Source organism: Electrona antarctica (assembly GCF_951216825.1).
Source record: "Electrona antarctica genome assembly, chromosome: 10".
In the NCBI taxonomy this organism is placed as follows: Eukaryota; Metazoa; Chordata; class Actinopteri; order Myctophiformes; family Myctophidae; genus Electrona; species Electrona antarctica.
In genome coordinates, this window is record NC_136791.1 from 38,763,557 (window position 1) to 38,787,740 (window position 24,184).

Genomic DNA, 24,184 nt, shown 5'->3' on the forward strand with positions numbered 1-24,184 from the left:
CACACGGACGCACACACGGACGCACACGGACGCACACGGACGCGCACACGGACGCACACACGGACGCACACAGACGCACACACGCACACACACACACACTGACACATAGACACATAGTTGACATTATGCAGATACACACATGCACACTGAACAGAGTTAATATTATGCACACACACACTGGGGCTGAATATACTTAACATCATGCTGTGTTTCATGGAGGGAAGCGCTCCTCTGTTATGCTAATCAGGCCAGATATCACCAGCAATTCAAGGTTAGCCAAACAGGAGTTTGTTTGGTTGCTGGGCACGCTCCACACAGTCCTGTGGCCCTATTTTCGTCAGTGCCTTAACCCTTATCCCTAAACGTCTTTGCCTTTTTTACTTCTTTTAAAAACATTTCAAAATTGTTCAACTAGTCGATGTTTGCAGATCGGCTATTTGAACTATTCAAACATGTTTATCAAAATTGTAAAAAAAAAAAAAGGCAAAGAAGTTTAGGGATAAGTGAGAGTAGTATAGCTACAGTAGCTACAAGGGATACCTAGCAAAAATAGTCTCACACGCGCACACACACACACACACACACACACACACACACACACACACACACACACACACACACACACACACACACACACACACACACACACACACACACACACACACACACACACACACACACACACACACAATTGATTGTAGTTAACCCTATACAGACATGCTGCATATGGAGCATTAGGCATGTCCACATAGGCAGTCAATGTCACTGCAAAGACAGGTATAGTACATGTGTTTCTACATGCAAAAACAGGTGAAGCTGGAGATGCAAAAATACAGTAAAAGCTGACAAAAACGTGTGTGTGTGTGTGTGCGTGCGTGCGTGCGTGCGTGCGTGCGTGCGTGGGTGCGTGCGTGCGTGCGTGCGTGCGTGCGTGCGTGCGTGCGTGCGCGCACTCACACACACGCACACTGTGTTTCTGTGTGTGTGTAAACTAACTGGCTAAATCTAAATCTCTCCATTGTTCTCTGCTCTCAGACAAATCAGCTTAGATTGCCTTAGTGTCTTCAGAGAGAGAGAGAAAAAGAGAGGAAGAGAGTGAGAGAGACAGAGAGAGGGGGGGTGAAAGAAAGAGGACCAGGAGAGGATGAATATTGAATGGAGGAGGAGAAGGGCTTACGAAGAGAAAGGGAGAGACGAGACAAAAGTGACACAGAGTGACAAAGAGGAAGATAGAGAGAGTAGGGGATGAGAGAGAGACGTAGGGAGGAGAGAGAGATGAGGGAGGACGAGAGCGATAAGGAAGCTCAGTATTTTGTGGGAGAAGGGAGCCAAGCCATGAAAGAAAAGAGTGAAAAAGGGATACATTCTGTGAAAATCAACATAAATAACAGAAGGGAGACTGAGACAAAATGGGAGGATATAATGACAGAGAGAGAGAGACATAGAGACATGACTGACAGACAGACAGATAATGGACAGAAGCACTGATGGTGAAACAGACGGCAGAGAGCAGAGAGAAATAGGGGACGGAATGACAGAGGGAACCTGCTGCAAAATGATCTTAATACGGTTTGGTTCCCGTCAGCGTGTCAAAGCAAAATCCACCATAACAAACATTATTTAGATTTTTGATTTCATGGGCTAAGAGTTAATTCAATACGGTGTCAATGTCTCTGCCTCGGCACAACACACACACCTCTGTCTCTCAACCAAAGGACTGAGACAAAGGCCTTTCTCGCACTGTAATCAGAATTTCACATTTAAACCCGTATAAACCCAGTATAAACCTGTATACTGGGGAAAACCTTAGCTAAATATAGCCGACTGACAGGCTAACAACGCTTTGCAACGCGACTAGTTGTGAGGTTGTCGATCGGCTATGTTCAGCAAAGCTTTTTAATGTAGCTATAGATGTAGAGCGAAAACAGAAGACACTATGACACTATAGAGCCCTGAGCCCTAGACTCAACAACATAAGGGGTTTTAAGTGCTTAACGTGAGGTCAGAACACATGATAAATGTTGTATTTTCTAAACTGGACCCTCGTCTGGTTCTGACAGACTGGTAGTGTGTGCAGGCTGGGTGGTGTGTGATAATCAGGGTGAAGTATTCCTTTGGTACAGCGACTGCGGCGGCGGACCCGGGAGAACAATAACGTGACACGACTCACGAGAGAACAATAACGCGACACTGATTTGTTTTTAGTTTTTTTATGTATTAATGCTGTAAAGTGGACATAGACCCCCTGGGGTGATTTTGTACTATAAATAAAATAAACTGAAACTGACACGAGACAGTATCACGCTAAAGGTTCACAAAGATTATTACACAAATAGGAACATATAGTGCTGGATCATAATGACATGACAACAATATATGAGACAAAGTGACGTGCCTAATGCAGCAAGGCTGACCTTGCTGGCGCTGAGATGTCTCTCGTAGCCTATATCTATAAAGTATGCTACAGTACAGGCAGTACACAATACATATCAAGTACACTGTATCTCAAGTTCAAGTACACAGACTTAGATGTACATGGACAACTCATAACATAACAATAAACAATACAATATTATTATTGTAGTAATAAACCCGTGTTTAGAGAGGCGTGTGCGAGCGTGCGTGCGTGCGTGCGTGCGTGCGTGCGTGTGAGCACGTGCGCATGGCGTGGGCGTGTGTGTGTGTGTGTGTGTGTGTGTGTGTGTGTGTGTGTGTGTGTGTGTGTGTGTGTGTGTGTGCGTGTGCGTGTGCATGTGCGTGTGTTTGGCCTTTCAAAGGTCAAACAGTAAGTATTGCCGTCTCAGTGGCTGGAGTGTTAATGTCATCTGATACAGAGCCTCATCACCGGTTGACTCGAGTCCCCAATGCAGGCGGAGAGCGCATTAACTCACCCGCCCATCCACATAAAAGGGGATGGGAAGAAAACGTATTTCTATGCTAATGGTGTTGACAAACGCGTTGTGATCGGCCAGCCCATTTGTTGAGCGGATCTGAATTGTGCCCTGAATTGAATTGAACTCTGAATGATCATATAATTGCATTTTCAAGCTCTGATGTATGTGCTGTGCTACGGGTGCATGGGACCACTGCTGTCGTCACCCTTGCCATAGCATTCCTGCTTGTTGGTCGTGACTGCCACTCTACTGTGGTGTATATCAATGTGGTGTCTATACCAGTAACTATATGGTGTGGTGTCTAGAAGACAAATTATGTTCATCCCAGAAACCATCGTTTGTTTTTCTCGCTATAGTTTTGTTACCTTATTCCCTTAATTCCTTTTGTTTTAAATTACCTTCTTTCAGTCATTTCTACATTGCCTCCTTCCCTGGATTTTGTTTGTGCCGTCCGTCCGCCTTCCTTCCTTCCTTCCTTCCTTCCTTCCTTCCTTCCTTCCTTCCTTCCTTCCTTCCTTCTCCCTGATGTCTTAAGTTCCATTACTCGTCTTCCCTCCATTCCTGCATGTCTCTGTGCTGCATTAGAGGGATGACAGAGTATAGGGTGCCCTCCGGGTTGTAGCTCCATCTCCTTTATCGCCTGAAATGGGTTTGTGCGCACGCACGGACGCACGCACACAAACACGCACAAAGAGTGGCAAGCACACAAATAAGCTCCAAGCCACAAAAACAAAAAAAGTGGCACACACACACACACACACACACACACACACACACACACACACACACACACACACACACACACACACACACACACACACACACACACACACACACACACACACACACACACACACACACACACACACACACACACAGCTTTTCTTCTGTGTGATTGTTATTTCCCTGTACCAGTGCTTGGCATTGATTCGCTTGCAAACCGTGTTCGTCGGACAGCTTGTCTTTCTGTCTACTGTGTGTGTGTGTGTGTGTGTATGTACAAAGTATGTCCACTTGTTATGTACAGCATATACAGCATGTGTGTATTATCATGTCTGTAGTTGTCTCTATTGTTTGTAGTTATTTGGGCCACGTCTGCCCACAGCATCAAGAACAATCCATCTAGCCAGTCTGCAGCTGCAGCCTACACAGACGCCAACCCAGGTGTATGGAAGTGATACAATTAAAGAACGAGGAGGAGTGCTAGAGGGTGAGGTAGAGTCTGAAGGAGTGCGTGTTCAGACTGTGGCGGAAAAAGGGATGGGAGCTTGGGAGCCAGGAGCGATATGAGACTTGGATGCCTGCATATAGAGACAGGAGGGACAGACCATAGACTTTCTAATCAAAAGCTATAGTCTTTGTGCAATTTGCATAAAAAACAACTTCGTATCAGAAATTACATTATGTATCTGTCGGACCAAAACAGTTTGCAAAAGATAAATTGAATCCAAACTAGGCTGTACAGTATTACCGCCCCTAGTATCTAAATGTAACCACAAGCCGGCAGATGCGACTTATATTCATTGGAATGCTGAATATAAGTAACCTCTGCTACCACAGGCCATCGTCCCTATTTGGTCGAATCTAACAAGCAAGCTGGTAAAAAGAAATCCCCCCTATATGATGTGTGTGTAAAGCAAAGAGAAGCAGAACTCAGTGGCATGGCTGATGTGACAATGGGGGAGGGAGACTGCAGTTATGATTATATTTCTCCCTACATAACATGTAACAGGGAAAATACTAAGGTGAATTTCACTCACCCAAACATCTGCAATCCGTCCCTTGTCTACCTTCACCATGGCACAAGCTACATCTCCTATGCACAACTCAACCGGCATGCCCAGTGTTCCATGTTTAGACCAGGTGTGACAGTGTGTCCAGTATTTTTCAGGACATGGTAAGACAATCGGAAAGGTATAATCGACTGACAGACTAACTATTTGTCTGTCAGTCGACTGTTGAATCGACTATTGAATCTGACACTATTGAATCTGTGCACTGCACCATGTGCCATACTGTACCAGGGGAGGCCACGCACACCATTGAGAAATGTGTGATCCATTCCAGTCATGAATGGAGCTCTTTGTGAAGAACAGCTACCGTATGTGCACTGTGCAGTTGATAACCAGTTTCAACCTACACTAGTATAGTGTCCCTATTTAGGGCATGTGAGGAAGAAATAATATTATGTTATTATGATTGGTTTATATGTAACCTTATTTCTAGTAGCCCTACATTACGTTGTTCATCTTACGTTATTCATATTTGTGCCCTTTGATATACCTTTCAGATGATGTAAGAGCCAAGATGTCTTTCTAAAGCCAAAACCACACCAAAGGGTCGGGTCGGGACAAAGCTAAACCACACCAATGCAACTCATTGAGTTGCGATGACGTGTGGTTTGGGCTTTAGGCCTGATAGTTATTGTACAGCTTGTCCTTGTAACATTGCAGTATAACTATGATCTGATTCCTTGTGCTCGTGGCGATTATTTAGGTCGCGCGGCGAAGTTGAGGCGCGGAGACGCAAGCGTGCGAGGTCCCCTTAAATTGTTGCCCGCGTGCTCTTTTCGTGCACATGCCCGCGGGCGACAACAGCTGGATTGTGGTAAACTTTTTTCCCACGCTACGTGGGCCCGTGCCCCTGTTGTATTATCAGAATAACACAACGCTATTTCAAAGTTATGTTTCGTTATAACAATGTTTGACCTTTGACAGTAGCATTCTACAGGTAGCCTATTTTCCTGAGAAAAAAGGCTAACATTAGCATTACTTTGCAACTCTGTTATTTGCAATCCTTTTACTGTGATTAGACAGGGGCTGTAATAACAGGGTTCATTTAGATATCTATGTATAATTTAGCATAAATGAATATTATGCTCATATCCCAAGATCAATAATTAATTTCACTTTCCTGTCACAATATATATATCATTCAACACATTATGAACCAATATGTGTCAGTGATGAAAAGTAATAAGTCAAATCTCAAATTGATACAATCTTGTTTTACATGTGTGACCTGACGTGCAAACAATTATGAAAGATCAAGTGTGTGGTTGTGGTTTGTAATTAGAAGCCAGTGTCTCACAGCGGTGTCACTGTAGCCTCGGGCAGCCTCAGAGTGTGTCACCATGGCTCCTGGTCACCCTCACTGTGACACAATCTGACATGGCATATCTTCTGGCAGTGGTTGAAAAAATACTCAAATTATTTACTTAAGTAAAAGTATCAATACTGCAATGTAGAAATAAGTAAAAGTCCGGAATTCTAAATGGATTTGAGTATTGGTATTGTGGGTGCCTTTCTTTGTTTTTCCTGGAAAAATGACATGATGGGAGCTATGGACAACAATGAATTTCACCCACGTTTTACCTGTAAAACTGTGATGTGACAATAAAGCTGATTCGGATTATATTATGCCATCTGTTGTATCGCATAAATCTACTAAAATACATTTAAAAATATATTTCCCCAAAGCAATAATGTCCACAACGCAAACTTTGTCTTTCGATGGTGTTCTGTGCTGAAAATAGCCTATCAAATGTTAACCTCGCGTCACCAGGCTTTCCACCTTGGAGGAAAGCCTGGTGACGCGTTACAAAAGTGCCAGTCTGGAGCGGATGATATCGTTACGTCATGTTGTAGTATTGTTTTGTAGTCATCAGGCAGGAAGAATCATCCGGAACTTCCTTTTCCCTCAAACCGGAAGAATAACAATAAAAAGCTTTGCAGCCTGCAGCTTTTATTAGTCTCGCGTTACCAGACTGTTGCCTCCGTGATTTCCAAACGCTTCATCATACAGTCTGGGCCAACCATAGAGTATATATAGGGCCAACGGAAGAGGTCTCATGAGTATGCGATAAAGCGGAAGTGGAGCCTCCTCGCCACTTCCGTTTCGTCTTTACAGTCGTGCACATTTATCCTAATATAAATAGAAAACATCTAAGCATATGTAGCTTGTTGCTTAGCAGAAAAGAAAATAAAAAATATATTTTCGTGAACGGAAATGGCAGCTTCCGTTACTCAGCTCATGGGGGCTATAGGTCCAGACTCTATCATTCGGAGATTGTGGAATAGTTGTCTGGCTACGCGAGACTAAGCTTTTATTGAAAAAAATTGGTTTGAGGGAAAAGGAAGTTCCGGATGATTGTTGACTACAGTACAAAACAATACTACAACATGACGTAGCGATATATCATCCGCTCCCGACCAGATCATAAACCCAAAAAGGAATGCTGCCCAGGCTAATCAAATGTACAAGCTCATGCGACTTGTAGATCTGCTATTTTCACACATAGGGACACCGGGTTGAAAGTGGTATAAATCAAATTCCTGGCATGTGTACAAGTCAAATGTGCGCATTAAAACACGCGCACACACACACACACACACACACACACACACACACACACACACACACACACACACACACACACACACACACACACACACACACACACACACACACACACACACACACACACACACACACACACACACACACACACACACACACACACACACACACAGAGAGAGAGAGAGAGAGAGAGAGAGAGAGAGAGAGAGAGAGAGAGAGAGAGAGAGAGAGAGAGAGAGAGAGAGAGAGAGAGAGAGAGAGAGTAAAAAACAGGTACTGACAGGGCAGTTTGACTGACAGTTGTGATGTCAGGAGGAGGACAGGGCGGGAAATGGATGATGAATGGATTTGTCAGCGAGCCAGAGTCCTTGTGATGGAGAGGATATCAATGATGAAAACACAAAATACATGCTGGCTGCCTGGCTCTATCATGGACAACAGAATATAAGTGTTTCTCAACCCTGGTATGTCAGACCCAGTCACCCATGCAGGGTAGGCTATAGTTTAGGCTACAGTGTTTATATGACCTCTAAACTGGTGCTTTCTGGAACACCGGGTGAAAATGTAAAACTATTGGGTGTTTAGTCTAAATAGGCTGATTTCCTGTAGTTGTATTTCACTGTGTATTTAAATATTTGCTAGGCTATATTGAATTTGAAATTATTTCCGTGATGGGATCAAATAGGCTATTTGATTCAACTGAAATCAGCTTTACCCATTGTGGATAATAGCACTTTCCTTCCTGATCAATCTATTACACATAAAACCTGGCTATACTAGACTATACTCAGAGGCATCAAATCAATTAAATCAGAAGCTACATTAATCTAATCTGGTTGATTGCACCGAAAATGACATTTCATCTTTGGTTAATTAATCTGAAACTCATTTGCTGTGTGTCAGCACTGCGGTGGGGACTGGGAGAGCAGTCAAAATTGATATGAAGATTTAGCGACGGTATATGAAATTATATGGCTCCCCTGTTCTACTCCACTCTAAAACCTTATCGTTTTCAACCCAAACAGCAAGCATAAAATTGATTCTTTCAAGTGCCTGTAGTTTCCGCCCATATGGTTTAACATCGACATTCCCGGGTGCTACTTTTTCCAACATAATCAAACGTGGGCCATGTTTTTCTTTCATCCTGTGAAAGTATAATCTTGTTTGCATGCAATTAGTTTGGCTTGCGTGATCTCTATTAATGTCGAGCACTGATTTCCCTTGCTGAAAGGCGGATCTCTTGATCCATGATGCGTGAATAATTATCTAACGGTGTTTGGATGCTCAGTTGAAGTTGACAATAGTAGCATAATAAGAGCTAGAGTGATGTGTTATTTTATTTTAATTTTTGTCATATTTTTCGGACATAGGCCTATAGACAGCAAACGCTGTCGAGGAACGGTCCCAAGCAACCAGTCTCCCTCTGCTGGGTTTATCCTCAGTGGGCACTGATGTGTTTCTTGCACAACATAACAAAAGCCTCACACACGCGCGTACACACACACACACACACACACACACACACACACACACACACACACACACACACACACACACACACACACACACACACACACACACACACACACACACACACACACACACACACACACACACACACACACACACACACACACACACACACACACACACACACACACACACACACACACACACACCCTCCTCCCTCCCCTCCCAAGCTTCTGGTCCATCCCTGCTCTCTCCTCCTCTCTCCTCACCACATCGCATTCGCTCTCCTCCCATTGCTTTGCACCTGCTCCTCCTCCTCCTCCCCGCTGCCTGTTCAGTGTTCACAGTCAGTCACAGACTCAAAAGGCAGCATCTCATCCGCGGCAGGAGGGCTGCTCCTTTGCGGCGGTCGGTCGTCCGGGTCGTGTCCATTTACCCTGCTCTTTTTGGAGGACCTTTAAATGGGATTTACTGACTTTTACTGTCTTTCCTTCGTCTGAGAGGAGAGAGCAGGAGCACTACTTCTACTGTTATTCTAGAGAGGGGACTAGAAGCGACGGGAAGCGGTCTCCACGGGACGGGTCATTATATGGACGGGATATAGGCTAGCCTATACGTGACTGACGGATGGTTTTACGCATCGGTGATAACTTTATATGGTTTTTATGTTTAGGTTTAAGAGTAGCCAAGCTCAAATAGATGTTGGAAGAAGAGGCATTCGGAGAAAAGGGGGTTTGGATGAGCGGACCTTTGCTTTGCGTGTTCGTGGGATGCGTTGCGATGGAGTGAGTGAGAGGGCGCACCGTCACCACCACCGTCCCGCTCGGATGTTTCCCCCCGTAACTTCACCCGCGTATAGTCATGAAATCGGTCTTTTTCAGCCGCTTCTTCATCCTCCTGCCCTGGGTTCTCATCGTCATCATCATGATCGACATAGACACGAAGAGGACGGTTCGGTCTCCGGCCGCCGGTCGGCAGAATAAGGCGCAGCAGCAGCGGACGGCCCGGACCGGCGCCGCTCCTCCCGGGGCCAACCAGACCGCTCTCCCGGTGATCTACGCCATCACCCCAACCTACACCCGTCCCGTGCAGAAGGCGGAGCTCACCCGGCTGGCCAATGCCTTCCGACAGGTCCCCCGGTTCCACTGGATAGTGGTGGAGGACGCGACGTCGCGCACGGAGTTGGTGGCGCGCTTCTTGGCTCGGTCCGGAGTTCCGTACACGCACCTGTACGTGTTCACGCCCCGCCGGTTCAAGCGCACCGGGATGCCCCGCGCCACCGAGCAGAGGAACGCGGCTCTGAACTGGCTGAGGCAGCACCGCGGCAGAAAAGACCCGGGAGTGGTATTTTTTGCGGACGATGATAACACATACAGTCTGGAACTGTTTGAAGAGGTGGGGATGTCATTTATATGCATGTTTAACCTTTTTAACACTAATCATTGCATCAATTTTGGTAGGTCATTATATATGTTGAGCTTGTTTCGTTTTGTTTGAGAATCAACCACTTTCATATACTGAAGAGCTGAACCTATAGCTTACTTTTGTTGCAGGCTGCTTGCCTGAAGGTAGGTAGGGGTGTGTGTGTGTGTGTGTGTGTGTGTGTGTGTGTGTGTGTGTGTGTGTGTGTGTGTGTGTGTGTGTGTGTGTGTGCGCGCGCGCGCGTGCGCGTGCGTGTATGTGTGTGTGTGCGTGCGTGCGAGAGAGAGAGAGAGAGAGAGAGAAAGGGAGATATTGTGCTATTTGTGCATGGCTGAATGATATAGGATATAGGAGAGAGAGGGCTCGGGGGAGAGGGGAGAGAGAGAGAGAGAGAGAGAGAGAGAGAGAGAGAGAGAGAGAGAGAGAGAGAATGGGAGATATTGTGTATGGCTGAGAGATATAGGATAGCAGAGAGTGGAAGAGGGAAAACAGAGATTTGTTTGTGCAGAATAATAGAGATGAGCGAGTGAAAGAGAGATGGAGAGAAAGTGTGTGAATGAAAAGATACAAAGAAGAGCAGTGTGTGTATAAGCCATTTGGTATGAAAGAGAGGATTGAGTTAATCTAAGCATGAAGAAGAGGGACTGAGTGAGCTGCTGACAGAGATAGTGTGCAAGGAGCTCTAGGCTACACAGTAAAATCCCCAGTGTTGAATTTAACAAATTGATAATTTAACAGAGGATTTGTGCAGGATGTGTTTTGTATAATACAAATCAAAGAAAAAAAAGTAACTAAAGTTTTCAAATAAATGTAGTATACAGTACAACATTTGCCTCTGAGATCATGAGATGTAATGTATAGTAGAAGTAAATAATTGGAAATTGGAAATACTCAAGAAAAGAACAAATAACTACAAATTATACTTAAGTAGGCTACTAGTTACTTTCCACCACTGTGCAGGTAATACCAGGCATGCAGTTCACCATAATGCTTATTGGGCAGGCTTGGCCACCATTCTCATTCCCTGTGCTATAGGCCTAAGGTATAGGCCTTCATGATGCCGGTATCTTTGGTTCACTGACATGACAGCACCGCCACTGCGTTTATCACACCATGGAGTCCAATTTTCTGCATGTCCACATGCCCATCACTGCTACTGGAACGTGAAATGTGATTGAAATGCACTGTCAGTAACAGAGCTGTGTGCACGCGTGCATGTGTGTATAATGTGAGTCAGAGAGAGAGAGAGAGAGAGAGAGAGAGAGAGAGAGAGAGAGAGAGAGAGAGAGAGTTCAAACCACATGTTTGTTAAAGATAACTTGCTTTATGCCTGTGTGCAGGTGGTAGCGCATTTGTGTCAAGAATGGATTTTGTTCGGTCAAGGACAGGTAGATGTGTGTGTGTGTGTGTGTGTGTGTGTGTGTGTGTGTGTGTGTGTGTGTGTGTGTGTGTGTGTGTGTGTGTGTGTGCACGTGTGTGTGTGTGTCACCGTGTGTTACATCCAGCCTTAATGCAATAGGACTGCTGGCTTAATTTATACTCTGTCGTACAACCGAGTATACATCAGGCTGATCTTCTGCAAACAAACGCAAGCTCAAGATCAAATGTCATTCCTGCTAAAGCACGTCCCCACTGCCCTCGTCAACGAGATTGCAGTCTAGCTCTTCAGTCAATGAGGAAATACGAGATGCTCGTAGTAGGCCTATAAGAAACTGACACCGACCACACAGACCTTGACTGTTGGTCACACTTTCCACAAAAGAATAGTTTCAAAACACAACATTCCAATGTTTTTAAGACGTAAAATACCCTTGTTTCTAGTACAATCGCAGGTACATTTACCTAAACATTAACACCAATTTCCATAAAATTGAGTCATATTCATAAAAGAGTAAAAAGCAGGGTCTTTGTGTAATATTAAAAGTATAAGTCACTGGCATTGAAAGCTTAGCCTGCCTCAAAACCGTTTCAATTGGTTAAGCAGGAGAAGTCCTTGGAACTCTGTCCGGACAACATCTTCACACAGTACAGGACCTGTTTATTACACAATAAAGCAAATGATAAAATAACATCTTTGAGGGGTGCTTGCCTCCCCTGTCAGCCCAGGGCTCCTTTAGTCCTATAAAAGTTTTGCCCTTTACTTGCCTTTAGTTTAGGTGAATCTATTTACTCACTTTCCACCAGTTGTGCAGAGTATTAGTTACTCTGTAGCCTACATTTACACAAGTAGCCTACTACAATTTTGAGTAGTTCCAATTTTCAGTACTTGTACTTCTACTCCACTATACATTTTATTATTGCAAAACATACTTCAGCCCTATATACATTTTGGCCATTTGAAATAGCAATCTACAAGCTCACAATGCGTCGCATCGCATTGTGAGCTCAAACATTTTACACATTTGAAAACTTGTGAAATGGGACCCCCTGCATAATGATTATACTTTCTAAGTACATGATACCAATAATGCTGTACTTTTACTCAAGTACATTTTGAATTACTGACTTTTAGTGTTTTTGCATTGCAGTATTGATACTTTTACTTAAGTAAAAAATTTGAGTACTTTTTCCACCTCTGCTCTTTGCCTTGAGGTGAATGTATTTACTCTCTTTCCACCTCTGTGACACTAATCTACTGCTGTGTTCCTTGAGCCGTGCAAATCACTGCAAACTCACAGCCAGGCTATTCACGGCAAGGCAAGATCTACAGTTGGGTGCCACCGATATTGTCCCTTATCATTTGACCCATTTAGGCCTGACCTCAAAATTTAAAAAAATCCTTCTAATTCCTCCAGTTTTCTGAAATAAATATTTTCACGATTTTTCAAAATAGCTATTTTTCAATAGCTAAAATGTTTAAAACACCAAAAGGGGTTCCCGCCCAAAATGGGTTAACTGTCCTTTTGCGCAGATCACGCAAACCTCAGCAAAAAGAAAAGGACAATATCGATGGCCTCCAACTGTAGTATTTTGTACTTCTTTGCCTTTGTGTAATTTCATCCACAAAGGCAATTCAAAGTGCTTTACCAATTTAGGCATTTAAAGGAATAAAAAGGAAACAATCCACAAGGCTATGGAAGAAATAAAATAGAGATAGGCCTACAGCATTAATGTAAGGCTGTTTTACCATTTTCTGCTCGGTCAGTTGCACAATAAGCAAAATCCAATGCCTAAACTTCATCTTAAATCCTAATCTTAACCCCTATAACCTAAACGTTGAAATGCAACGCACGAAAAATGTAACATTTTTCTGGTCCAGAAACGTTGTCATTGAACGTTTCTGGGGAAATGTACAGTGACGTTTCCCCTGCAGATGATTGGGTTGCATTCCGTGTGCAAGGGTGTTTTTGTTTAGCCAACAAGTGTAAATTACCCAGGCCCTATGCCCAAAATAGCAAAAAAGTATCTAGCTCACAATGCATCGCAATTCGATGCATTGTGGAGCAGCTTGTATAGATCTGCTATTTTAAAATAATGCAGATTTTGAAAATAAATAAAATCCAACAGCCTCTAGCACTGTAAATGCAGTGGCAGTTGGATTTGTTTATTAACATACCACCTCCACAGCCATCCCCTCCCCTCTTCTTTAATTAGCCTGCTCCCCTGTGAAGCTAATGGCCTGTCATAAAGGCATAATAACCTGTCATATGGCGGTAATAACCTGCAGAAGATGCCTGCCGGGTCCTTTCGGATGATGGCTGGCGCTGTGTTCTGGTGTCTCGATTATCCAATATCCACCACACAAACAAAGCACTTGTGAAATAATCGAATGTGCAGACTGGCTCTAAAATGGTTACGGTCAGATAGGTGGTTGTCTGAACTGCAGAGCCAACCGATATCTCCATATAGGCATGTATGGAAATCTGGTTGTCCAGAACCGCGGTCCGCCGATCTGACCGATATGCCCATTATGGGAATATACTGACTGAAGGACAGACAGGGATCTCCATATATGGGAATAAAAGGGACACAGACAGACAGACAGACAGACAGACAGACAGACAGACAGACAGACAGACAGACAGACAGACAGACAGACAGACAGACAGACAGAAGTATTCTGATGATGGCTTATTGCATAACCGGGTGGGACATGCATTCCCTAGTTGCATCGTCCTGAACGGTGCCCAATGTACACTGCCGGTCTAGTCCTACTATAAATGCATGAAATCGCTGCGTGCATGTCAGTGCGTACTTGTCCTTGTGTGAACAGAGTGGTGCAACTCCGTGTAGGGGTCCCCGGAACTTCCAGACCCACAGGAACGCGCCCAGGGTGCCGGCCCAGTTCCGGCCAGCCGCCCGCGTCCGAAACGGTTGAGAAATGACAGAGTTACCATGTGGGGTCCCTGGGGGGGTTCCCAGAACTTCCAGACCCACATTAACGCGCCCAGGGTGCCGGCCTGGTTCCGGCAAGCCGCCCCGTGTCCGAAACGGTTGAGAAATTACACTGTGACGCTATGTCCGTGCTCGGCAGGGACCCAGGGACCCAGGGAGGGACCCAGGGACCCAGGGAGGGACCCAGGGACCCAGGCAGAGACCCAGGCAGGGACCCAGACAGGGACCCAGGGACCCAGGGAGGGACCCAGGGACCCAGGGAGGGACCCAGGGACCCAGGCAAAAATACTAAGGAACTTTCCGACTCTTTAAGTATAACAATTGACCCTTGTGGAATCTGTGGTGATACACAGAATCTATTTAAATTATGTGTATTTAGCTTTTGACAGAAGTCCAGAGCAATGATGCTGCTGAACTTCCTGCATAAGCAGAATGAGTTGGATCCAACACTGAGTAAAGGCAGGGTCCCAGCGGCAGAGCAGAATGAGTTGGATCCAACACTGAGTAAAGGCAGGGTCCCAGGCAGGGACCCAGGCGTTGGATCCAACACTGAGTAAAGGCAGGGTCCCAGCGGCAGAGCAGAATGAGTTGGATCCAACACTGAGTAAAGGCAGGGTCCCAGCGGCAGAGCAGAATGAGTTGGATCCAACACTGAGTAAAGGCAGGGTCCCAGGGAGGGATCCAACACTGAGTAAAGGCAGGGTCCCAGGGAGGGATCCAACACTGAGTAAAGGCAGGGTCCCAGGGAGGGATCCAACACTGAGTAAAGGCAGGGTCCCAGGGAGGGATCCAACACTGAGTAAAGGCAGGGTCCCAGGGAGGGATCCAACACTGAGTAAAGGCAGGGTCCCAGGGAGGGATCCAACACTGAGTAAAGGCAGGGTCCCAGGGAGGGATCTAACACTGAGTAAAGGCAGGGTCCCAGCAGAATGAGTTGGATCCAACACTGAGTAAAGGCAGGGTCCCAGGGACCCAGGCAGGGTAGTTGGATCCAACACTGAGTAAAGGCAGGGTCCCAGGGTCCCAGGCAGAGTAGTTGGATCCAACACTGAGTAAAGGCAGGGTCCCAGGGACCCAGGCAGGGTAGTTGGATCCAACACTGAGTAAAGGCAGGGTCCCAGGGTCCCAGGCAGAGTAGTTGGATCCAACACTGAGTAAAGGCAGGGTCCCAGCGGCATAGCAGTTGGATCCAACACTGAGTAAAGGCAGGGTCCCAGCGGCATAGAGTTTAGTATTCCCTGGATCCTCCAGGCACCACATAAAGAGTGAGAGTGCTTTTGGACACAAACGAAGTTGACGGATCTAAGAAAGGAGTGAGAGGGATTATCTCTCCAGTCAGAGCAGAAATCAACCTCCTGCATAGCAGACTGACATCGTTGAGTATATGAAAAGTAAGCACCTCGCACCGTCCCGTTTTCCCTCCGTACCATGGTACAAACAACCATGGTGATGGATACAAACTGCTGCAACACCCCTACCACCACCCTCATGAAATAAACATGGGGTATGTACTGTAGCAAATGTTTAACAACCCCTTCTCCTCACATTTCTTTTAGGCAAGTGGAGTCAGTGGGGAAAGCCAGGTGGAAAGGGCACTTTGCATGGAAGACACAGTAAAGCTGTGTGTTTCCTTCTCTGTTCTGCACATTAGCCAGGTCTCAGCCCTGCTGGTTTTATTACGTGCACCACATACCTCTCCGGCAGCACCCGACAGGGGTTCCAGCAAATGGAACGACGCTCATTTAATGCCTTCCATGCATTTATGCAGTCAGTGCCTATACCTCGCACACTCCCGTTGGTTTTGTTAGGGTGCATTTGCGTTGTGCCCTCAGGGCTGACTGTGGGCTGCTGTGCGAAAAAGCTGGTTGAGTTTCACTTGAAGAATTTCATTCCACAACAAGACAACCACCATTTTGAAAACAATTTAAACACATTAATCCTTATACTTATTACAAACACACATATCGGCTACACAATAAAATCCTGAGTGTTCCTTTAACTCAGAGAGGATTTTACTGTGTTGTTCAAGCATACAAAGGAATATAGTTTACATTTTGCATTCTGCATGTAGATAATTATGCTATGGAATTAATCACATTATTTATTTGTTATAATATTCTTTCATTCACATTAAAGCTTTTAAAGTTTGTTTTTTATGGTCAAATTTTCTTAAGCTCAAGGACCACCCCCCCCCATGCAACAAATTTGTGTCTTCAAACCATGTGACTCCCATTGGAAATGCATTGAGGCGGCCATGACACACAGAACACCCAGGACACAAGTGTGTCTTGCGTGTGTCTTAGGTGTGAGTGAGGCCTTTTAGGGCTCCAATTTTGTCGCAGCCTTTACCCGCAGCGCGGCTCGCAATTCAGCCACTGCCCGAAAATTACGAATATAGGAGCTTTCTCTGTCCCTTAATGGTATTTTCGTCCCGCGTCACCGGTATTTGCGCCTAGAGGTGTGGTCATGGGCGTGTTGGCACGCTTTCCCCTAAATTGCTATTTTGGTCACATACATTTGGGAAGTCGATAGTGGAGTTTAAAAGCACCCGTAAGCCGTGCCAAATTAGTTCGGTAGAGTAGGCTGCCTCATCTCTCCTTATTCTCCTATCTCTTTGTAATTGTAATCAGAAGAAGTCGAGTGCCTACAACTTCCTTGTGTCCATTGTGTTTATATAATTGTATAGTCAAATTTGTGTGCGATTCCATTTCCATTTGCTCTTTCAGTTCATGATCACCCCATAGCAGCAAATGGGGTTTATTGACCGAACTTTCCTTTTCGCTTCATACCGTTCCGTAGAGACGGCCTACACGCACCATCTATATACCAAATGAAAGCCCTAATTTCGTAGTTTACATAGAACTTTTTTTTAAAAAATGAGCAAGATTTGAGCGAGTTGTGACTCAATGAAAAGAGTGGGGGGGTGCAGCAGTGAAACTTCAGGGCAGCGGCTACCGTATGAAGCAATATAGCACTAACGGGCAACGGATAAGGGATCTATTAGGCAAGGGCACGTGGACTGGCGATTGGTTAAATGTGGTTTAATTATTGTAACGCCCCAAACCACACCTATGCAGGTAACAGAGGTGTTTAAGGGATTTAGACAGGTAATCAAAATACCAACTTTAGTGGGGGAACACCCTTCCCCCACTCCTAAATCCCCAAATAGTGGCTTTAGAAAGATGAGACAAAAATGGAGCCCTTAATGTGCTGGCTAACCGTGTAATCTTGATGACTTGGTTTTGAATCCAGACTATCGACTGAGTGTCACTGTCAACTCTTCTGTTCTCCATCACGCCGGGAACGTCAGTGTTTTCACCGGATGCCAGCATGGAAGAGAGTCGTTGTCAGTGACAGCAAGTAGGCCAGCGTTTGTAGAGTGACTACAGTTAGTGTGCTCATGCAGTACTGTCAGCAGGCCTGTCAATCAGACAGGACCTTCATCAAACCATCCTTCATAACAATATGAAGTCCATCAGTCCTCAAGAGCTGTATAATGTCTGCCCATCTATCTTAGTGCACAGTCAGGAATTTCTCTGCCATAGTTTTATTGTCTATGCTGGCCAGGCCACAAAAATAGAAGATAAAAATATATCTTAAAAAGTATATTCAATCCATAGAGTGTAAGTCACTATAAGCTTAAAGCTTCAAGCTATACACTCAGCGTGCACTTCCACTCATTACACGTCTCTATGCGTCTGCAGATAAACTGGCAAAACACTAGCATCAAATGTCTTGTGCATGCATGCCGCCTAAAGGCCAAGGCAATGTTTTTGCTAGAACAGCCTTGGAATGTAGATCTTACAACAAGACCTATGTTGATTTATCAGTATTTTAAATTATTATGGAGACATGTGATAAAAGATTTTAATATTCCATACCGGTTGGCTATAATTGGCTTCAAAACATTTCGGGGAAGAACTCATTTCACCCCCCATTTCACATGGGTCCGACCCATCTGAAATTTCGCATTATTGCAGGGCCTTTAAATGCAGAGACAAAGTGATTTCATTTAAAGTATGTTAATATAATTAAGCATTTTAATTTGCAGATTTCACAGCATTATCTCTTCCTTTTTACAATTCATATTTCAGCATGCTCATGCACACATGGATGCACACACACACACACACACACACACACACACACACACACACACACACACACACACACACACACACACACACACACACACACACACACACACACACACACACACACACACACACACACACACACACACCCTTGCAGTCCGCTAATCTCCAGACTAATGGCTTATTCCGTTAGTAGACGTTGCTTCATGTTCCACTTTTCAACTGCATGAATTTCAAAAGCCACCATGCAAAATCATCCAAGAGAATACAATATTATAATACCAGCAGACTGCACATCAGATGCTTGGTGCCCCTAGGATTATGTGTTCAAAATCCAGTCCACGTATGCTTCAGAACTATCTTTGACACATTTCTTAGTTCGACCAAAGATTGAAAAACTGTAAATGGTTTGTCCTGCAGGGTACAAACCCATGGATGGCCTGTCGAGGAGAGAGTGACATAGCCTACTGTAGCCATAAAGTGTGTGGTACAGTAACTGAGTAACTCCATGTCTCAAGAGATTGGATGGCTGTATGTTTAATTTTCAGTCTTTGACAGCTAACATCCAGAAAACCATAGAACGCTGCTTGGAGTCTGTTATCAAAGATAGTGGCTTAATAATTAAAGTCCTTGCTTTAAGATCATGTGGACATGGAATAAAATCTTGTCTTTTCTCTTGACTCTTGACTTTTGAAAGCTAACCTCCAAAACAATACAGTACAGTCTGAGTCTGACTGTATATAATGATTCATCTGAATCAGAGCTGGAAACTGCCTGAAGTCAGTTGTATATCCACTGACTCCACTGTGGCTTGGTGGTCAACACACATGAATATATTAAGATTGTAGGTTCAAGTCTTATCTCTACTTCATTAATGAACTTAATTAATATTTTGAAAGTTGACATAGAACGCCGAAGTCCTGACGTCACTTGCTCATCCCCTGGTTCGTGGAAGTTTTCCTCTATAACATAGGGTCATCTTAAAATCGTCTCATGAATTGTGGTCCAAAAATAAACAAACTGCCTCTGCGATATTGTCGGGGAGGTGCCTCTGTATCGTTTATGTCAGTCAGTCCCTCATATTTGATAGTCTGTTTTTAGTGAAAATGTAACTAATTCAGCAGCAGTAACATTAGTGTTTTCTCACAGTCAGTTGATTCTTCATATCATATCCATATGAGTGAAACGGCCGGGATGATTTGCTTATTTTTCAATCATAGTTCTTGTATGAGGCGATCTAAAATCCCCCTATGGGGATTACAATGCAAATAAAAAGTACATGAACCCGTGGACTTAGCGCCCTCTACCAATATTGACGTCAGACTTTGGTGCTCTATTGAGGGGAATATGAACATCACACCTCTCTATTGAGAGCTGGAAGATGTAAAGTATGTAATATAACATTGTATGATGCCATGGAAGATAGTATTTGCAGGGAATCAAGTCTAAAAGACACAGGCACACAGTCAGGACAAATTTGATCAAAAGCTGTCGTATCTCTGAGTTCCCTCTGGGTCTACAGAGGAAAGGAGAGAGGAGGAGGGGAGCGCCAGAGAGAAATGTGAAATACAATTTCATTAAACCCCTGTGAGCAATTATCATAATGACATTCAGTGGTGACGAGGAGGCAAGTTATTTATCTATATTTATTTATTTATTTTATATGTTAGTGAAGCGAAGTGGAAAGGAGAGAGAGAGATAGACTGCCTGAGAAATTGCCCTTTGGTCTAGACTAGAGGAGAGGAGAGGAGGAACCCAAAGACACATGGGAGCAGAGAACAGAAAAATACAGAGTGGAGAAGAGAGCCAACTAGAAAAAGTGCCCTTCTGGGCACAGGTCTCCACCAGGAGGATAGGAGTGTGTGTGTGTGATGTTTGGCAAAATGTTTAGGAGCAATATAAACGTGTGTGTGTGTTGTGTGTGTGTGTGTGTGTGTGTGTGTGTGTCGCGGCTTGGCCTGTTGTAGCGCCACCATGATGCTGATTTGAAAACGGTCAAGTGGCATTTCTTCCAAAGCCTAGTGCGAATATGCATGCACAGTTTCACCACAATCGGACGCTGCGTTGAGTAGTTGTGGCGATTTGTACAAAATGGGTACAAAGCGGGCTACTCCTGAAAAGTTTAGGAGCCAATCGTAGCCAATGAGGGTGGATTATGAGAAATCAAACAAACCCGTCTTGATCACATGACTATGGAGAGCATGTGTACCGATTTGCGTGAAATTTGGATACAATCTGAAGGAGTAATATTAGAAAATGTGTTTTACATATGTCGGCCTCCTGGTGGCGCTATAAAGAGCAGATGTGAAACATTCCAGGCAAAGGTTTTTCCTTGGCCTCTAGGGAGTTGGCATACAAAGTTATTCACAGATCCGTGCAGTTAGAGGTAAAACACTTTTCGGCCAGTTATAGCGCCACCATGAGGCTGAGTTGAAAATGTTCATGTGGCATTTCTTCCTCTGCCTAGTGGGAATGTGCGTGCACAATTTCACGGAAATCACATGATGTGTTCATGATTTGCAGCATTTTGTTTGAAACCGAGCACTCCTGCAAACTTTGGAAGCCAATCTTAGCCAATCAGGATAGAGTCTGAGAAATCTGAAAGACCCGTTTCGTTGAATGGCTCTAGAGAGACTGTGTACCAATTTGCGTGATGTTTGGACAAAATATGTAGGTGTACTGTCCAAAAACTTGTTTTGCACAAAGCGGCCTCCTGGTGGCGCTATAACAGGCCATTCTGGAAATTTTGGGGCAGAGGTTCATCGTTGGCATCCAGGGAGTGTGTGTGCAAAATTTGGCATCGACCGGGTTAACGGTGCCGGAGATTAGCTGTTCACAGACGGACGGACACACGGACGGACGGACACACGGACACACGGACGGACGGACGGACGGAGTGCAAAACATACTCTCTCCCCATGCCTTCGGCCCTGTGGAGACAATGAGATGTTTAGGAGAGGTTATGAATACATGACAGTATAGGAGCCTACAACAGAGCTTATTGAAAGTGAAAGGCGAGGGGAAACCATGCAGGACTGTGTTGAGGACGCTCAAGAAAAGGCTTAGACAGCAAACAACCTGAGTTTATGATCAGTCTCCTTTCGTGTAGTTAAGAATGGAATTCTTGTATTGATGCATGGTGCCCTCCTTATATAGTAAGTAGCCTTGACAAGCTGGAGCCTATCTCCTGTTTCTGTAGCGTGAGGCAGCTTGATGTACAAGTACACCCCCTGGACATGACGCTAGTATGTCGCAGGGACTTACCCCCAATCCATCCCTTGATGCTGAGTGTCAAGCAGGGAGGCACTGGGTCCCATTTTTAGAGTCTTTGGTATGACCCGGCCAAGTTGTACACCTAAAATAGCCAATCAACCAGCTCACAACGTGTCTCACATTGAGAGCTTGTAGGGATCTGGGCAAAAAGAACATCATTTAAATAACAGTAAATCCAATAAATACAAGAATTATCAGTCACTATAGGCCAATGCCCCTATGGGACAACGGCTATTGTGAACACAAATTGTGACTAATGGAACCGTGTCAGCCTCAGGTCATGGTGGTGATAGTTGCCGTATTGGTGTGGGTGAGTTTGGAAATTATGAAAGCAGAGCAGTGAACAATGGCAAACGCTGTCATGAAAACCCAAGTACTGACTGAAGTCCAAAATGGATTACGGCAGCCTGATGTCCCATTACATGGCATACTTTATTGTGTTTATGTAAACTGAACTAGAATAATACACTTTATGATAAGCATGGGCCGCATTCAGATAAGTTGTAATTTTGCATTTGTCTATGAGCTATGATATGCGTATAGACCCTCTCTGGATATAGAGTAAATTATAGGCTATGTTGTTGGTGAATAGAATTCACATATACACTTCCTTTTCCCTGTCTAAGCCATTCACACATGAGCACTCTATATGAGATAAAAAAGCGTTCACCATTCTATTTTTTTTTAAATAGTTGGTGTGAACTCTGCCATCATGGACAATTTTCAAACTATATTTTTATGGCCCTTAACTCAGCGGTTCCTAAACCTTTAAGCTTGAGACCCCAAAAAAGGATGTGTCCTCCAAAAAATAAAAAAATTAACAGCTGATCTACAAGCTCCGACACTCCAAGTTAAAGTGTAAATTCATTTAAATACCTTATTTGCATACAGTTGAAACCTAGCTCAACTTTCTTTTGTCGTCAAGTCGGCAAGATCTCTGTCATTCATAATTCCGCCCGTGTCTCTAGTCATGGCCATGCGTTCACTGGAAACAATTGACTCCAGGTCACTTGGTCTCTTGTTATTGCTGCTGGTGTGGACGCAGGGTGAGAGTTATGAGCTGTCACTCAAGTACAGTACATGGGGAACACACACCATTGTGTTTAATTCATAGATGTAGGTGTCTATTGCAATGGTCCCCCTGCCTCCACCTAGAGTTTCCCCCCATAAGATCGACTGGAGATATACACTGACAAGTCCCAGGAGGGGTATCTCACTTGTCACTTGTCACAACATGTCACGTGGTCATGCAGTAAATGCTACGGGCACACAGGTCAGATGGTCATGAAGACATGTCATATCAGCAATCCCTCTCCAATTCAGTTTATAAGAAAGCTTTCTTTAGGGCAGCCGTAGCTTAAATGGTAAATGGTGCATGTATATAGCACCTTTATCCAAGGAGCTTTACATAGATTGTGCATTATATTCACCCAAGCACACTTCGACACTAACTCTGGGGGAGCCCGGGTTCGAGCTGGCAACCTTGTGGTTACCATCTGGCCACTCTACCCCTGAGCCACCGCCGCCCCTTAGTACCGCTTCTTAGTGGGTAGAGAGGCCTCCTCAAAGGAGCTTTATTAAACATAAAACATGTGTTTACATTGCCAAAGCAAGTGTCAAAATATAATAAAAACAATTTAAGAAAAAGTGGAAAGTATATACGGCCATCGATATTGTCCTTTTCTTTTTGCTGAGGTTTGCGTGATCTGCGCAAAAGGACAGTTAACCCATTTTGGGCGGGAACCCCTTTTGGTGTTTTAAACATTATGTTATAATTTAGCTATTGAAAAATAGCAGATCTACAAGCTCATAGCGAGGCACCGAGTGCCGCGCTACGAGCTTGTAGATCTGCTATTTTTTGAAAAATCTTGAAAATGTGGCTCAAATCTTTGAATATATATTCTCTCAGAGCGAACTTTTAACTCAAACTTTGCTTCTGGGTAGAGATACTGTATTGGTATCGGGAAAAGTATCGGATCGTCCCTTATTTGTCCCTTATTTGTCCCCTTTTGGTGTTTTAAACATTATGTTATAATTTAGCTATTGAAAAATAGCAGATCTACAAGCTCATAGCGCGCCACCAAGTGGCGTGCTACGAGCTTGTAGGTCTGCTATTTTTGAAAAATCGAGAAAATATTTATTTCAGAAAACTGGAGGATTTAGAAGGATTTTTTTAAATATTGAGGTCAGGCCTAAATGGGTCAAATGATAAGGGACAATATCGGTGGCACCCAACTGTATAACTGAATTTCCCCCACAGGATAAATATGGTTTACATTATTTCTCAGTGATTGCCTCATGATGGAAAAGAGGTTCAAAGCTCATTTTAATTGGATA

General features: G+C 44.3%; 1 protein-coding gene across 1 annotated transcript in view; it reads left to right on the top strand.

The window, feature by feature from the left end:
* Positions 1-9,102: 9,102 nt before the first annotated feature.
* b3gat2 (beta-1,3-glucuronyltransferase 2 (glucuronosyltransferase S)) overlaps positions 9,103-24,184 on the top strand; it is a 49,392-nt gene continuing 34,310 nt past the window's right edge. Inside the window, exon 1 of the mRNA XM_079511513.1 lies at positions 9,103-10,118. Within this exon, the coding sequence (XP_079367639.1) occupies positions 9,585-10,118 (534 nt within the window). The 5' untranslated portion in view covers positions 9,103-9,584. The remainder of the gene's footprint in view (positions 10,119-24,184) is intronic.